The sequence below is a fragment of the Dendrobates tinctorius genome, unplaced genomic scaffold (assembly GCF_039654945.1).
Source record: "Dendrobates tinctorius isolate UK_male_01 unplaced genomic scaffold, ASM3965494v1 ptg000022l, whole genome shotgun sequence".
Taxonomy (NCBI): domain Eukaryota; kingdom Metazoa; phylum Chordata; class Amphibia; order Anura; family Dendrobatidae; genus Dendrobates; species Dendrobates tinctorius.
The window spans coordinates 4587207-4606260 of NW_027361690.1; the positions used below are offsets into that span (position 1 = coordinate 4587207).

Genomic DNA, 19054 nt, shown 5'->3' on the forward strand with positions numbered 1-19054 from the left:
TATACTGTAACTAAACAGATCTTGTTACTAACTACAGAACCAAAAACTTTTAAAACGGATACTTGCAAAGTGTTCAATAAAGTGTCTGGTTATACATGCTTCCCAATGTGTGGACAGCATGTATCAGCCACTGGCTCTATGATCACAGCCATGTATGTGCTGCACCCCGCAGGGCCATGAAGTACTCAGTACAAGGCCGGTTCTGTTACTTCAGGGGATATTACGGCAGCAGCGATCTGGTCCGTGGCCCTGGGCGAGCAATAACATGATGAAGGGAATAGTTATTATTGGGGAATAATTTGTGACCTCACCCGTGGTACTCGGCAATGAGAAGATGGCCGATGCTGCTGTACAGGTCCACTAGGGAAGTTGGTGATGCAGCATAGATGTTACAGCTCTCCACGGGTAGAGCTAGGACCCAGGACAATTGTATGTTTTATTTAAACATGGTGGTCATGGTTGTAATGCAGAGTAGATGAGGTAGTAATAAAGCTGAGGACACAGCAGGGTTGCAATTTCCTTTTAACTTTACTTGTTAGTCTGGGGTGCAGACCAGGGGATCAGAGATGGTGAGGGAGATCCGGTTAGCCTGGAAGCAGTTCAGGATCCACTGAGCCAGATGGATATGGAAGCCTCCCTACTGCGCTATCCGCTGAGGTCCTTGCTGCCTAATACTGTGCTTGGGCCTCTATTCCTGCTTTTCTTTAAGCACTTGCCTGTATCGCAGGCAGCTTGAGCCTTTTTTACAGATGTCGCTCCTTCGTGGTGGCTCCAGGCTCTCTTATTCTACTGTGTTTCCAAGTGTTTTATGGGGCCAGGAGGTCTGCAGTCCCCTGCCCTCCAGATTTAGCTGTTGGGCTCTCTTTACCAGCACAGCCACGGACTCCGGCGTCCTCTTTCCAGCGCTCAGCTTTGGGTGAGCTTTCTCTCAGCTCCACTCCCCAGATTCCCCAAATTTCTCCTTTCCTCCCCAACTCTCCTCAGACTCTGTCAGCCCTCACTTCTTCTCTCACTCTCCTCTGACTGACTGACTGACTACTTCCAGAACAATCTCCTTAATTCAGCACTAACTCCTCCCACCAACTGTCACTCCCTTAAGCTCTGCCCCTTTTCATCTGGAGTTAGAACAAGTGTTGGATGCTGGTTCTACCTGGTCAGGGGACCTCTCATTGCTTCCAGGCATGACATTACCCCCTGTGAGGGAGGCAATGCCACTGTGGCAACTGGACTCCTGGGGTGCCACATGTGCTTGCTTCTGAAATGCTTTCAGAAAAAAACAAACATTCTTTTAGTTGTCACCGGGGACAGAGCAGCATGGGTGACTAGTCACACAGATGGGTCCCCGGTGGTTTCTCACGTCCGCTGACAGTGACTGTCAAGCCTTTACCTACAGTATATGCGCACAGAGGCAGAAGCTTGTCAGTCACTACCAGCAAGCAGGGGTAAGCCTTTACGACTAGTCACCCATGCAGCTTGGCCCCCGGCAATAATTAGTAGTGCTGTAGTATTTCAGAGACAAACATTCATCGCTGTTATCATACAGCCAGTGGCCGATATGTGCTGGCCACAGTTTGGTCAGCATGTACAGTATAACCTGACAAGTCAAATTTTATGGGAAATTCAAGTATTTACTAAAAATACATGTAAAAAAGGTGACAAATAGTCTATAAAGGGCTCCTCTCCGCTGGTCTTTTATGTTTTATTTACTTTTTATATTGAATATCATGGCTTGCTTATAAAAAGAATGAATTTTCTTTGGAGAAAGCAATCAAGATGTTAGCATCTTGGTCTCATTCAGGCAGCTAGCCAGTTTGCTGGCAGAAATATTCAGAGAAGTTGCTACCTGTGATTGAGCGTAACTAATAAGGGGAAGCCACTGCTTGCCCAGAAGAAAGCAATATGCTCAAGGCATATTGATTACTTTCTTGGAACCTTCTTTTTTGCCTGGTATACAGGATATAATTAATCCATACCAAAAATGTTATAGGGCCAGATGTCATGACCTCTTTTATAGCAGTAGTTAAAACTGAAAAACATTTTCACATGTTACTAAACAATAGATTAGTAGAGACTAGAAATAATCAAACTGATTCTATGTAAATCGACTTCAAGTCGAAATTCATGAAATTTGCAGATCTTAGTGATTTAAAATAATATGTAATTTAATTCAAAAACAATATCAGTGTTATCTCGAAAATTGCCAAAGACAGAGGGGGCTCACATGAAGTCATGCTTAGCTGTGCTGGCCTCTCCACAAGGCATTATAGCTTTCACTTCATATGGTCTAGTGCAGCCAATCAGGGGGACTATAACAGACATTATAAATGTGGACAGGGAAAGCGTCAGAAGGAAGACGTGGTTGGGGTACAAAAAGCCAGACAGAGAACATAGCAGCAGAGATGAATACCACGATACGGAGTCATACACGTGGATAAAAGTCAAAGGCAGGAGGAGCACCAAGGTACAAGGGTCAGAGGCTCTGAACTGGAAGCTAGAGCTATCACTAACACTGGTCAGCAGGCTTTGACGGACTGAAATAGCCCAGCTACCTCCAGAACGAGGCCAAGGAAATTAACCCCCACATGACCAGTCCAGACAGAGGACAGCAGAAAATAATCCCTGGACAGGACCATGACACTACTTTTACTGCACAGCCACTACTGCCACTCATCTCCTAGCTATACACTGTGTTTTATAATGCTATACTGTATTGATGCTGCTGGGACTTCAGTAGCTGGTCCTTAACTGCCAGACATCTTTATACCTTACCCGTCATATTTTTATGCTCTCTGGCTATTATTACTGATGCTAAACATCCCCACACAGCTCCTGCTCTTGTTCAGTGTTTACATAGTTACACTGCACTGATGCTGGGAAGCTTATACTCTTCAGGATTCACAAACATGAAAAAGATAACAAAATAAGGATAATTTTTTTACTTTGAAAACATTTATCTTGTTACTGCATTCTAAAAAGAGATCATTTTTAAGCAGCTTAGTAAAAAGAATATGCAATTGTTTAATCAACTGATAATCGCAAACATGTTGTCAATCCCTAAAAAAGGGATAAGTTTTGGACCGTTTTTACAATTTAAGTAGCCTAAAAAGTTTGTAGCTTAGTTTGTTGTTAAAGGACACCTTTTGTCACCATTGGTTACGATCTATTTTCCCTTAGATAGATAGATTGAGGTGACTTTGACATTTCTAAAGCTGTATTTGCGTTAAGGTGCTAGTAAAGTGTTAGAAGACCACAAAGTGTTACATATCTTTTCTGGGGAATTAGGCTGTGTGCACACTAGGGTGACCGCAAAAAATCGATGTCGGAATTTTGTCCGTCTGGACCCCACAAAACGATTCCCCTTTCCAGATATTGAGATAGCCAAAATTTGAGCTCGATCAAACGACGTTAACCCGTGCCGCTCGTCGCTCAAAGTTTGAAAAAATCCAAATTGAGGTATTTTAAGATTTAGGTATTTTGCATAGTCTGTTAGACTATAAAGAATGTGACAACAACATTGCAGAAATAGCCCTGACCAAATTTTCGAACCATTTGTGGTATTTGAATGCAGAGTTGGTGGGATTATCGTTTTTTGATCCCACCATTACAGACAATGAAAAGTTGTTAATGGCTAATAAATTGCTCAGTAGCACAGGTGAACCATCAGAGCACGCTAGGGTTGTAAATCCAAAAGTTAGGAAAGAAAAATTAAAAGAGGTAGGAAGTAACCGACTTTAACGACCTTCTGACAAAAGATGAAGAACAAAAGCAATATGTCCTGCAAGTTGTAAGCAAATGCCGAGCATTATATTCTGACGTTTCAAAAACTACTTTAACAAAAGCTCTAGAATAGATTAGATAACTATGTAAAATTATCAACTCATGTAGGTTAGCGTGCTCTGATGGTTCATCTGTGCTACTGAGCAATTTATTAGCCATTAACAACTTTTCATTGTCTGTAATGGTGGGATCAAAAAACGATAATCCCACCAACTCTGCATTCAAATACCACAAATGGTTCGAAAATTTGGTCAGGGCTATTTCTGCAATGTTGTTGTCACATTCTTTATAGTCTAACAGACTATGCAAAATACCTAAATCTTAAAATACCTCAATTTGGATTTTTTTCAAACTTTGAGCGACGAGCGGCACGAGTTAACGTCGTTTGATCGAGCTCAAATTTTGGCTCTCTCAATATCTGGAAAGGGGAATTGTTTTGTGGGGTCCAGATGAACAAGATTCTGACATTTTTTCCCCCCCATATGAGATCCGGTCACCCTAGTGCACACGCTGCGGATTTGGTGCGGATTTTGTAAAATCCGCAGGTGAAACCGCAGGTCAAAATACCTGCAGTTTTACCTGCGGATTGCTCTGCGGTTTTGCCCTGCGGTTTTTCATCTCCTCAATGGAGGAGATGGCAAACAGCAGCAGAATCCGCAGAAAGAATTGACATGTCAATTCTTTCTGCGGATTGAAAACCGCAGATAATCCGCGCGGAAAATTCCTCACCGTCTGCATTGCGGTTTTTGATTCCCATAGGGAATCATGGTACTGTACACCGCAGCAAAAACTACTGCGGGTCTGCAGCGGCCAAAGCCGCTGCGGAACCGCACCAAAATCCGCAGCGTGTGCACACAGCCTTATAGGATTAGCAGCACTTGAGAAATTTTGGGGAAAAAAATAATCAAAGCTGGTGATTTGGAATTTCAAAAGATTTAAAAATATTCAGGATTGAGAGTCCTCAGTAGTTGATACCTTTTAATGGCTAACTGAAAAGATGGTAATACATTGCAAGCTTTCGAGACTACTCAGGTCTCTTCATCAGGCTAGACTAATACAAAATCTGAAGTCACATATTTATGCACAATACAGCCTAGAAAAAATGCAATAGATAAGACAAGTGACGTGAAGCAGAACTATCAATATGGGAGAGGGAGAAACATAAATATAAACATTGGACCAGTTCATAGATAAGGAGTCTGGATGTTTTATGGTCCTCTGATTGGGGTCTAGTTCTGTGTTGCCCCGCAAGGTTTTAAAAGGAAATTCCTTAATTGATGTAAAAAGACATAAATCCATGCGACACATTCATTCCAGCACTGAGAGTGTCAAAGTTCGTCATAAATTTGTACTCCCAAACTCGTCTCTCTCTCTGAGATGTGAAGTTACCTTTCAATACCTGTAATTTCATATCCATGCTGCTGTGATCAGGGATACAGAAATGTTTTGCCACAGGTAGATCCATTCTTTTTTCTCTTATTGTGTGACGATGAGCATTCATCCTTGTTCTAAGCTTTTGCCCTGTCTCCCCCACATACAGACCCCCAGTTGGACATTTAGTACAAATAATTAAGTACACCACATTAGATGTAATGCAGGTGAAAGTACCTGGGATCTTGTAGTCCTGATGTGAGTTGGGGATCTTTATCTTGTCCGTGGTCATTATAAATGGACAGGTTTTACATTTTTTCTGGTTGCAAGGAAAGGTTCCTGCAGCTGTTGGAGAGGACAGGGAGCTTCTGACAATGATACTTCTTAAATTTGGGGGCTGCCTAAAACACAGCAGTGGGGGGTCTGGAAAAATGGATTTTAATCGGGCATCTTTTTGTAGTAAAGGTTGTAATTTCCGTGCAGCTCCCCTTAGCAAAAGATTTAATGATCTCTAGTTAGAGACTGTGCCCTCTTCTTGACTCTGCAGTAAATCAGAGCGAACATAAACTAGTTTTGTAAGCCTAGCAGTTCTAGTTAGTCTTTTGAGAAGCCTTGAAAAATATCTGCTCATTCCTTTCTTTTACGGAAATTTTGATGGTGCCATTATTTGTCATTGATAATGGTGGCAGTCAGATGTTATCACAAGTTTATCTGGAATGGTCTGGGGTTTTGGCAGTACACGTTAGATGACTTTATGTGACCGAATAACAATAGAGTCTTGTCTAAGAACTTCTTGTGTAACTAATAACATATTGCATTGATAGTTCTGTTTGAGAAAGTGACTGAGTTTGGCAAATATTGGCCTGACATCTCTTCTGTAGATAAGAAGTTTCATAGATAAGAACTACAATTCGTTATTTTGTTCTAGATAGAATGATTTAATGTCTTTACAATAGCTACACTTTCATTTTTGTGATATTATTGATATGCTCTGTCTTTTTTAGAGATACCACTGAAGGTAAACTTGACACTTCAGAAAATGTTTGACAAACATAAATCAATGTCTGAAGGAATCATAGATCACTTATGTAGTCCCAACAATGGTGTGGCATTTGCCATGGTAACAGCATCCCTCTACATTCCCAGCCTTGATAAACTGGTGTGTGGCTGTGAAGATGGTAACATTGTCATTACATTTGCACTGCATGCTGCCAGAGCAAGGCTTCTCCAAGACCATCCACTATTGAGAGGTAATAATGATGAAACCATGCACATGTAAAATACCAGTTATACAGTATCTCTGCATAGGATCATGATAAACACTTTAAAGGAAACCTGTCTAAGACCCCTTTCACACATCAGTTTTTTGCCATCAGTCACAATCCATTGGCTAGTGGATCCGGCGAAAAAATGGACCCGTGGCATCATTTTTTCTATCTGTTTCTTCCGCTTTTCGACGGATCCGTTTTTTAAAAGCTGGCAATTCAGTGCGCTGTACAGTAAAATCACACTGACATGTTAGAAAATGAAAGAATAGATATATACACATAGAATACATATATATATATATATATATATACATACATACATGTCATTGCATTGAGACACACATATGTGTATATATTTATAGTTCATAGAGTTCCACATAGCATAATAGCAGCTAAATCAATTGCTGGCTTCTGTAAAATAATTCCCGAAACCGACATATGACACATGGTTTACATATAGTCAACCATGTCATATCAAAATGATTTATATATGTCAGTGTTTAATCAATTTAGTAGTTTGTGTTAGGAAAAATTTGGAACTTTAGGGGTTAAATTTAAGGATATAATCGCAGAAAAACATTGTGTGGGCTCTTGCGCAATTTTCTCTGCCAGAGAGGGAAAGCCAATGAGTGAGGGCAGATTTTAATAGCCTAGAGAGGGACCATTGTTTTTGGCCCCCATGGCTTAAAAAAATCTGCCCCCAGCCACCCCAGAAAAGGCGCATTTATAAGATGTGCCTTTTCTGGCACTTAGCCTCTCTATTCCCATGGCCTTTAGCAGTGGCTCATGGGTTAATAATAATGGGTTAATGTCACCTTGCTATTGAAAGGTAACATTAAGCCTGATTAATAATGGAGAGGTGTCAATAAGACACCTCTCCATTATTAACCCTAGAATAGGAAAGGGTTAAAAAAGACACACACATATTAATTAAAAATTATTTTGATGAAATAAATACACAAAGTTTTTGACCAAATTTATTATTCTGCCAATGCAAAAAAAGCCCTTGTTCTGTAAAAAATAAAATAAAAAACAACAATATACATACCTCTCCGACGTTCAGTCAGCTCCCCCACTGCAATCCATCACGAGGGGTTAACTAGTTTACAACAGGGACCAGTGCTAATGTCTTTTTGACACCTCTCCATTATTAACCTGGCTTAATGTCACTTTTCAATAGCAAGGTGACAATAACCCATTATTATTAACCCATGAGCCACCGCTAAAGGCCATGGGAATAGAGATGCGCCTTTTCTGGGGTGGCTGAGGGCAGATTTTTTTTAGCCAGGGGGGCCAAAAACAATCGACACTCTCTTGGTTATTAATATCTGCCCTCACTCACTGGCTTACCTCCTTCTGTAATATGCTTTATAACTGATCCTGATGCGTCCTTTTGACAGTTGCATTTGGCGCAGGTTGCCGCACTGTCAAAAGGACGCATGCGGTGGCAAAAGCATACCTGTGCATGGCCTGCGTACCCAATGCTAACGATAGGATACCCAGGCCACATGCAGCGTCATGTGCCCATACGCAGAGCTGACCGGAGGAGGCACGGCAGGGGGCGGAGCTTCACAGCGAATGTCCTCTGCGCCTCCAAACGCAAATGTGAAACCAGCCTTATTTCACTCAGTTTACCATATCCCAACCTTCAATTAAGCTTAAAGAGGTTGTCCACTACTTAGACAACCACTTTTTTAATGCCCTAGTAAAATAAGGAAAACTTAATCTCTCTGGTGCCGTTCCAGCAATGTCTGCACAGGTGAATGAGTTGAGTATAAGTTTTTCTAATTGTACTTGATATTTAAGAAGGGGCTGTCCAAGTAGTGGAGAACCCCTTTAACATGTATTTGTACACTGTTTTCTCTGTACTTTAACAAACTGAGTATTTTTTAATAATAATTTGCTTCACATTTTTCATTGTATATAGGTTCCCTGCCACATAAGATATTTGAAGGCCATGACAGCAGTGTGACAAGTCTACTTTACCCTCATGGGCGATCAGAAAAATATGATCCAAGTTGGCTTATTTCTGGGGATAAGAATTCATCTATAATTTGGAGAGATGTGTTCACGGGAGAAATATTTCACAAGTTTGTGCTGCAGTCTGGTGCAATCCTGAAGTTACTAGTCTCACCAAATGATTGCAAAGTAAGGAGAAGGTTTTAGTTTAAGCTTCTATGCTATATATGTGGTAAAATTTGCCATTATAGAGATTGTCTTATAAAGAACATTTATCACCTTTCCACAGAAAAGGTGATAACATTATAGTCTACCCAACAGGATTCCCACCGTTCACAAGAATAGGGATCCAAAATGCGCCTGTGAGAATCAAATGCACCTAGCTTGTGTCCACTGATCCATTCAGTTATAATGGAATATTGACCACACATGTACACTGTTGTTTCAGTATACTCAAAGTGGTGAATAAAGTGTGGTGTATATACAATGACTAAATATTGCTTATGGGACAATCCTTCAATTAAAGGGACTGTCCAGGACTACAATATTGAAGACGTATATTTTGGAAAGGTCATCAATATCTGATCTTTTAGAATTTGACGCTTGGCACCAGTGTCAGACAGGAGTGGCTAGGGCCTACCAGTAGCATTGACTCTAGGGACCACTGTTCTGCTATAAGTGGGGGTAATTCTGCATAGGAACCCACTGGGGGATTCCCTTGTTCCCCCGTGGGCCAGTCCAAGTCTGCTTGGTACCCCTGAATGTGCACTGGAAGTAAATGAGAGCTGAGCTGGGTGTTAGATACCAATGATCTGATATTGATGACCTGTTCTACAAATAACTTATCCATAAAGTATTTCTCGGCACCCTTTTAAGACAATCTATTATGATTTTGTGATAACTCATCAGTAATTTTAAACCTATCCACAAGATTGTATAATTTCTGGAGATCACAAGGATCGTCATTGACAAGAATGTGGATCCTGTCTTCTCCATTTAAGAGTGCTAATCAAACTAACTTTATGGTTTATGCGACTAACGGAGATAGTTAAGTGTGGTAATAAGCTATCTGTGTCACCCCAGAGTTAGACACTTAAGGCCCATTTAAACTGGCTAATAATTCTTCAGATTAATGAATCTTCGCTCATGATAATTTTGTAAATTGAATGAATAGAGCGACTGAAAAATGTGTCCAAAAATGTGTTTGAAATCGATTAGGTGAGTGAAAACATTCAAATTAATCTTTTAAAAATTGTGCTATGTAAATGGAGATTTTTAACTTGTTCAACAATTAGATGTGCAAAAAAGAGAAGTGGAAATTCAAGTTGTAAATAGGTGCGGCTTTCAATGACTGGTTGATTGTATTACTGGGTAATTGATCTATAGCTGTTAGATCATTAAAACGAGCACCTAATTGTGTCATATAGTTCATCACTGTTATTGCAAATGCTACTGTTGATCTAAAACCGTGAAATTGATTTTCGAATATTTTATCGGTAATTCAATTAATTTTGTTTTGTACAGTATTGATGGAAATGTTTTTACATGAAAAGTATCACTTATGGGATTTGAACGTTGCACACACCTACATTTCAGATTATGTCTGTGTGATCACAGCGCACGACGTTTGATGGTACAATGTAACAATCACTTATCAATTATTTCATTCATGATTCTCCTCTTATGTAAAAACTTGTCTGACATTGGTCATTAGTCGTGAGTTATGATTGCATCATTCATCATTTAAAGGGCACCTATCAGCTTCCCCTGGCCCACAAAACTGCCACTATGATGTTTCGTGATTCCTTTATATACTTTCTAATAAGCCCATTTTTATTCCTTATAGACTTTTAAATATACCTGAGGAAGACATTTTATACTGTCGAAACGCATTGCATTTGCTTTTTCTTGAGAAATATTAAAAACCTTTTTTGGATAATAAGACGCCTTGGATCCTACACCTATGGGAGCGCAAATAGCCTGGTATAAAATTTATTGGATAAAATCAGATTTTTAACTGTCGTTACAATATGCTAAATAGTGGGTGACGAGTTGCAGGGGCATTGTTTCCCCAGAACTAATCTGCTCACTAATCATGTTACATACAGGGTTCAATAAACACATTTTAGGGGTTTTGGAAAGACTGGGAAAGCTGACAGATTGCCTTTCAAAGATTATCTCTTCTTATAAATGAATCATATTGTGTGGATAGATGTTACATTATGTTTCTGGTTACACCCCCTAAGTCCGTTTACACAGGCAGATGATAGGGTAGGCTATCATTGCTGACCATTGGTTTGTGTACACATGTTGGCCGATCATAGAACAAATGACCAAGTGCTCATTTTTTATTGCATCTTTTATACAGACACTTTTGTGTTTAAAAGGTGAATGCAATACTTTGACCACGGTGGCTCAGTGGATAGCACTGCAGCCTTGCAGCGCTGAAGTCCCACATCTGCAAGGAGTTTGCATGTTCTCCCCGTGTTTGCGTGGGTTTCCTCCGGGTACTCCGGTTTCCTCCCACATTCCAAAAACATACTGATAGGGAGTAGATCGTGAGCTCCATTGGGGACAGTGATGATAATGTGTGCAAACTGCAAAGCGCTGCGGAATATGTTAGCGCTATATAAAAATAAAGATTATTATTAGACCAAAAGCATGGCCAGTATTTAAAGGGAAGTATTCATCAGAAAATGTGGTGATGTGTCTGTATTAACAGTCCTGCAGACTTTGTACTGTACTTACAGGGTATTCCTTATGGATGCCAAAGAACTACCTAATCATTAACTATGATGAAAAAAAGGTTAGAATAATTTTTTAACATTTCCTTCAATTCTCATTTAACTGAGAGCACTACTACATCATATAAATAAAACCCCAAAGAGTTAAACTGGAAATTAAGCTCTGCTTCATCTGTTTCTATATTTCAGACACGTGTCAGCTTCAGTAAAGCGATATTCTGTTTTAATTATTGATTGATGCACTTTTGTTTTGGTGCAGTTAAAAATAATTTAAAAAGACAGCTTTAGGTCAGCTAAACTTGACATTTAAAAAAATGCCTGACCTTTTGAATAAAATACATAGAACTTTGACAGACAGTCAGCACACAACACAAAAGTCTCCATCCAGCAGTGGGAAAAAAAAAATCTACAATACGCACCTTTATGTCAGAGGAAACTGTGCTGGTGCCTTCAACCCAATCAACTAAATACATACCGTAATTGTGATATTAATACATGTGCGCAATGTAATAAAATTGGCATACGACATTGTGCATGTGTAGACAAATGGGTGTTGTAGTTTGGAAATAAATTTTAGTTTTAATGTGTAATAAGTAAAAACATCAACTCACAGACATGACGTTAGTCTAGGAAGAGATTTTTATTAGTATTGTTATGGTATATACCAAAATGACAAGGTAGATGAGGATTTTCCAGTTCTTACATTTCAATGATCCTGGTGTCATATTGCCCATAGTTAACACATAACCAATGTTCTAATGCTAATTTAATAAAGAATTTTATATTTGGAAACTTTGTTATAAATCATAAGAATTGCGGTTAATAAGCCCTTCCATGAAGGTTTTTTTTTTAACTAAACTTGTGTATATGTATGTAATGTATTGTCAGTGTATTACTATACTTACGAACAGCTGCTTTCTCTGGTATCCAGCGTCCCTCTGGTCCTCTTCTCGGGGACATCACCACTCTTCAGACTACTTGGGTCTCTCTATGCTTTATTCGTGAGCCCGGAGTCTTTTTTACAATGAAAGCCTATATAGCCTTGTTCTGACATTCCATAGATTTACAATGTAAAAGCCGTTTCTGAGTCACACAGAGCACAGCATGGCCCGGAGAATCTGAAGATAGGTGACATCACTTGGAAAAGAAGAAGAATGACATTGGATACCGGAAAAGGTAGTTGAGTATCTACACATACACCGACTACAATTCACACATATACGCAGGTTTAGTAGAAAAAAAACAGATTAGATATTAGATAAAGTCAGAGAAGCCTGTATACAATAGAACAGAGGGTGTACATTGGTGCTTGAAGCTTTGTAAATGCTTCAGAATTTTCCGTATTTCTGCATAAATTTGTAGTAAAACTATTTCAGATTTTCAAATATGTCCTAAAAGTAGATAAAGTGAACCAAATCAAACAAATGAGTTGAAAATATTCTACTTTGTCATTTTTAAATGAGTAAAATGATCCAGTATCACATGTCTGTGAGTGGCAAAAGTATGTGAACCTTTGCTTTCAGTACCTGGTGTATACATCTAATGTTTCTTGTAATTGCTTATTAGTCCTGCACATTGGTTCAGAAGACGTTTCGCTCAACCATCCCTTGTCCCGGACTGCTTTTCAAGCTACATTTTCTCTGAAATACAGCAAGGTTCTGATTCATGCTGTCCGTGGATTGAGCAGCACGAATCTAATGACAGGTTCCTTTAAAGCCCAATAAGTCAACATTTTATCTAAGTAATTCAGTTAATTACTCTGAAAAGCTCGCACCAACTGAAATGAAGTCTTCTAGATAACTAATGGTGAGATGCTTACACTCTTTCATTTTTTCTCTTTTCCGTTGACAGGTAAAATTGTTCCAGAGCATATACTGTATATGTAGTGATAACTCAGTGGCACTTCTAAACCTTCAGGACAGAGCTTGCTTTTTCCATGCTAGGAAACATCTATTTCCAGTAAAGTCTCTGAAATGGCATTCGGTGGAAGAAGTCTTAGTGGTTGGCTGTGAAGATGACTCCATATATGTATGGGAGATTGAATCAGGTAGTGTTCTACTTTAATGGTATACCCTAAGGGTAATAGAATAAACAAAAATGTTGCACTCAGAGCACAGATTTTGAACGCAAACTCCATTATTACCATGTTGTCTAGTTAGTTCTACAGCAGTTTAGGATCACTTTTTCAGTGTAGAATAAATTATTATTTAGTGGTATCCTGTTAGCCAGAAATATACATGGAAATACTTGAATGACGAAAGTATTGTAGGAGTGATACCGTTAATAAGCCAGAAAATTATATAGAACCTTTATGATGAAAGTTTACAAATGAATGTTCGACAAGAGAACAACATTTTCTGAGACATACAAGGCATTTGTACATGGATGGATGGTACGATGCATCCTAAAGATGATCCAAAAGTAGATTACATTATTTTATTTTTTGTCTTACATTATTTGTTTTATTATTTTGTCTTTACTTTCGGATGCATCATCCCATCCATGTGTTGGACGATTGTCTTGTTATGATATCTTTTAAAATGTTCTGCTCTCGTCTGAGTCATTCATTTCTAAACTTGTCTGAGGAAAGGACCTCTGAGCTTGTAAATACAAATTTTCTGGTTAGCTGAAAAAGGTATCACTCCTGAAACAATTCTTTTTTGGCATAAAAATATTAACATATGTTAGAAATAAAGCTTTTTCTCAGACAAAGTAAGCTAAAAAAGGCATAAAAGAGCACATATAACATTTTATTGCTTTTATAACTTAGCTAGAAGTACTGCATGTGCAAATATTTTAACTGCCGTAATGCTGAGGCTGTCTCCTACAATATGTATGTCGTCCCAATAATACCATGCGATACAAAGTACCTAAAATTTGTATTTTATTTTTCTGTTTAAATTATTCTGCCTCTGCTGCTGCGTTCTCTAAGTATTGGCTGCATCAGTGACACCACAGCACAAACAGATAACACAGCAAGAGCTGCTGAGCTCAGTGATTGGCTGCAGTGATGATGTGCACTGTGGTTATGACATCACGGCTACAGCCAGTACATAGTTGACTGCAGCGGCATCAGAGAGGAAACCCTGGATCTGGAAAAAGTGGGGGACAGGTTTTGTGATAGTGGAAAACCTATTTATGATAGAAGCATATTGATGTTGAGCAAATGATTCCCTTGTGAACAATTATTTTGTTGATGCAGCCATAGACATTTTAGTACATATTAGTAGTTCAAACTCACCATGCATGTTTACAGTGATATGTAAAAGTTTGTGCACCCAAGGTCAAAATTATTGTTAAGCCGGGGTCCCACTAGCAAATCACATCCAATGCGATAGGATCAGATGCAATACGCTAATGACACTCGGCTCCTCCCCTGCTGCAAGCGGGAGCTGAGTGTTAGTGCTCAGTGCTCTGATCCTCTCACATGAGAAGATTGCAGCACAGCTGCAGAGGAGATGGAGAAATCAAATTTTTTTTTAATTTTCTCCTCTAAAACCTAGGTGCGTCTTATGGTCTGGTGCATCTTATAGTCTGAAAAATATGGTAAATACAATTGTACTTTGTAGGTGAGAAGAATAATTTTAAGAAGAGTTCTAAGGTGACTAGGTAACAAGTGCAGTGACTGGCACAGCATACAATCATTAGTGTAATGGCTGCACATACTTGTGACTCTGGAAGATGCATTCAGGGTGGACTAGAATGGAGAGTGTATGTTGAAAGGAGACCGATTAGTTGGAATAATCCAGACAAGAATGAATAAGAGAAACAATTTTGGCTGTTTTCACAGTAAGAAAAGGGCGGATTCTGCAAATGATTTTGAGGTGCTGGGGACTGGAGTGTGCAATGGAAATGAGCAAAATATCAGAATAATAAGCAACTCATACATTATGTATATTTACCCATTTTGTCAAAAATAAAAACACCAAAAAGAATGAACATATGCACTGCATTGTAAAAAACTACTTGCTGTGCATATCTTTTTGAACTTCTTTTAACCGCTTCAGGCTTTCAAAGCCAGAAAACAATTAAAAGACGTGAGCTGATCATTCTTAAGTCAACTTAATATTAACACATACATTTTAAAAACTAATATAAGGATGGCAAAATACATGAGAAAAAATGCGAAAAAGAAGTATCAGGCACACATGCACATAGCCTAGACTGATAATCTGAGTTCTGATCTGGAAAATCCGGTTGCTAGGACAATTTTACTTCACAATGAATTCTGATTGTCCAAGTCAATATGATTACGGTACTAGCAAACATGCATACTTAGTTTTTTTCTTACCATTTTAATAAAAAAAAAACAAGAAACAAACTGAAATTTAATATATATATATATTGTGGTGTGACAGGTGATCGCGTGGTTAATGGGAGATATGTCACATGGAGGGATGCTCCCTGCGATGCAACCCGGAGTATTTTGCCTATAGTGTACATGAGCACTAAAGATGTCATTTAGTGCACTGGGTGCGGAATGTACTCCGTTTTGCCTGAAGATATGTGTATGTTCAGGACCTGTGGTGAAGTCCTGACCATGTGACCAGCTCATGTGATCCATACCTCACCTATGGGTGTGGTTACAGGGCTATGTAATTAAGGTGTTTGGCACATGTGAGGGAGACTGTGAGGAAGTCTGGCAGAGTGTGGACAGACTTCCATGTGTCCAGGTGGGACCCTACAGAAAGTCGTCTGTGTTCCAAGGAAGGAGAAGCCTTCCTGTGTCTGCGGCTGCAGATAGAGCGCTGCTCTGGACATTGCCCTGGCCTGTGTGCACAGGATCTGAGGGAACACAGCCCAGCTAAGGACTGTTTATGTTCTGTCTCTGGTTTATGGAGTAATAAACCCTGTGAAATTTTAAAGGAACGTGCCTCATGTTTGTCTCCCGCTGCACCTAAGCGAGTCGAATCCTTACAATTGGTGACAGACTGCGGGCAGCGATTCCCAGGAGCACAGACGGTATGGAAAATCGTGAGTAATACTGACCGAGGTCAGAGGAAATGACTGTATGGAGATTTGTGGGATGCCTATGAGGAGAAAAGGTACCCGAGAACCTGTGTGGCTGACACCAGCAGGTAACGGACAGGAATCCGTGTTGCACTGACCAGAGTCAGTGAGAGACTGTGCTTGTGTTTTTTTTTCCCTTTTCCTCGCTTCTCTGCAAAAAAAAAAAAAAATCCTGAAAGTGCTTGCTGTGGCTCAGTACGCTCACGAAGGTCTCGCAGCGCGGGGACCTGATGTTTTTTCTTTTTGGGATCTCCTATTTGAGCATTGGTAGCAGACGCTGTCTGTCTACGCCATCCTGCTGCAGCTTTATTGCATATGACTAAGCGGACACAGTAGTTGTGGCTTTACACAACTATTAAGGGTGAGTACCCTGTATTATGTCCTTATACCCATTATACCTGCACTGGTAAGGCCCTTTGGGCGCGCTTTTGTGTTTTTTTTTTTTTTCTTTTGAGGGCGACAAGTGGCTTCCGGTTGATCGGCGGGTCCATGAAGACGACGCAGCAGGAGCTGCAGAGACACCAGCAGCTGCTTGTGAGCGACGGCAGGAGCTGAGGCAGTGCCAGAAAGAAGTGGTGTCGTGCTTAAAGGGCCAGTACCAGCCTGAAGAAAAAAAAAAAAAAACTGTACTGTGTGAACTGTGGCCTAAGAGGTTCTGCAGGACAGACATGGGGAGATCCCGAAAAGGGGTGGAGTCCCAAAAGGGGGCGGTGGCCCAAATCGGGGAGGTAGCCCGTAAAGGGGTGGAGTCCCAAAAGGGGGCGATGACCCAAATCGGGGTGGTAGCCCGTAAAGGGGTGGAGTCCCCAAAGGGGGCGGTGGCCCAAATTGGGGTGGTAACCCAAAATGGGGTGGAGTCCCGGGAGGGGGCAGCAACCCAAAGCGGGGTGGTGGTCCAGAAAGGGGCCAAGTTTGAAGAAGTGACAGCCCTGGGTGACTCAGTAGGTACGTCTGGAGTACCGCAGTGTATGTGCAGGTCTTTTTCAGAATGTGGAATATCCTTTCCAGGTAGTAATGACGGGCCACAGATGTGTACAGTGATGCTGCACCGGGAAGGAGCCTTTGGTCGGCTGGAATCAGAGAATCAGGTGACTCTGACAGGAACTCCTCTCACTTTCTCTCTGTCCGAGAAAAACGTCAGGGTTCGCTGTAAACACGGGGTCACGGTGAACTATGCAGTAGACAGAGTAGTGTTTGAGGGGACCAAAGGTGGTGAGTGCCAAGGGGGAGGGATACCACGGGACTTAGTCTATGCCTGGGAGAGGGGCCGGGACTTTGTTCTGTTTGATGACGTTTTGTCGGACGATGGAGATGCTTCGACTGTGGGGCCAGCCGACACTGAGATAGTGATGGCTCCTGACATGGACAGGTCAGAGGTAGAACTGACCAGAAGAAAAAGTACAACTGCCCAACTTAAGGACCTGACGTCTCGTGATATGACGGATGGTGGGCTGGGAGATGAGACGATTGTGAGTAGCTCGGTCAGTGAACCGACACTACAGTGCCCCTTCTGGCTGGATGGAGAACGGGTGATGGGATTGTTAGACCCTGGGAGTCAGGTATCTGTGCTAAAAACCACTCCTGGACGTTCTGTGTCGCCTGGGACGGTGACGAGAGTGAATGGCTTTGGTGGGGACGATAAAGAACTTTTGACAGCATACCTCTACATTGCCATGACTGAGAGTTCCACGTACCATGTAGTGACAGTAGACCCAGACTTACAGTATACTATGGTAATAGGGCGGGACTTAGAAGCCCTGTGGGACTGGTGGACAAAAGGAGAAGTGTCTGTTGATATAATGTGTATGGGAGGTAATGGTGTGAAAAGTCCGCCTCCTAAAGTTGACAGGCCTAAGTTAAACATGACCAGAGAGAACAGTGCGTCGGCCCCACTTACGGACATGATGTCACCTGACGGGTACCAGAGAGAGACTGATAGTGGTGTGGTAATTAAAAAGAGTGGACCTGACACCCGAACAGAGAGCAACATGAACATTTCCCATGCGGTGGGGTGTGACACAGGTACCAGGCGTGACTGTAATATGTTATTGCCAGTAGCAACCACTAGGGCTGAAGACAGTGTTTGTCAGACAGAAGCACGAATCCAGTGTAATGACAGTTTGCATCAGGTAGAAGCGCACCTACGAGACTTGGAGCAAGGGCACGAAGAGATGTGTCAGCAGCTGGCGAGGGAGTGTCTGAAGGTGGCGAGTCTGGAAGTCGCCAACTCCGCGCAGGTGGAGCGGTTGCACCACCTAGAGTCCGAGCTCTTGGCAGGCAAAGCACTGAGACAAGTGACTGAGCACAGAGTGGATGAGCTGGAGAAGGAAGTCTCTGAGCTCAGAGGTCACCTGTCAGCGTGTAAAACCATGAACAAGACCCTGTTGGAAGATATGGAGGTGCTCAGAGAGGCCCAAGAGAAGTATCAACAGGAGATTCTCAGGAGAGAGGATGAGCGTCGCTACCTGGCAGAGGAGCGAGATAAAGTTCTGCAAGAACTCAGTGGAGTAGGAAAAGATCTTCTACGGGAGAAGTGGATGGGTGAAGACGTACAGCAGCCGTGCCCGCCTGATAGCAAGGCAGAACTGCCAAAGCCCATCTTGGAAAAGGGTCCTGAAGACTGTAAATCTCAGGAAGATGGTGAGCCAAGGGCTGCACAAGACAGTCATCCAATCGTGACAGATATCTTGAGGGAAGTGTCCGTAGGGAACCCAGAGCCATCTGTTCAGGATGAGAGCAAGTCCACGACCTTCAAGGTTGTAATTGATGTACCAGAAGACATGCAGGAAGCCTGTGCTGAGGAAGGTGTGCATGAGGCCTTTAGGAAGGCTATAGAAGCATGTAGTGTGATCTGGGCACCAGAGACGAAGCAGCTGGTCATACTGTCATCTAAGGAAGTCTCAAGGAAGCGGGTTACTATCCTGA

At 41.3% G+C, this 19054-nt stretch overlaps 1 protein-coding gene across 1 annotated transcript in view; it reads left to right on the forward strand.

The window, feature by feature from the left end:
* The window catches only part of WDR72 (WD repeat domain 72), a 587636-nt gene that overhangs the window by 217432 nt on the left and 351150 nt on the right, over positions 1-19054 (forward strand). The window contains exons 11-13 of the mRNA XM_073568404.1: positions 6153-6398; positions 8344-8564; positions 12971-13166. Coding sequence (XP_073424505.1) covers positions 6153-6398; positions 8344-8564; positions 12971-13166 — 663 coding nt within the window. The remainder of the gene's footprint in view (positions 1-6152; positions 6399-8343; positions 8565-12970; positions 13167-19054) is intronic.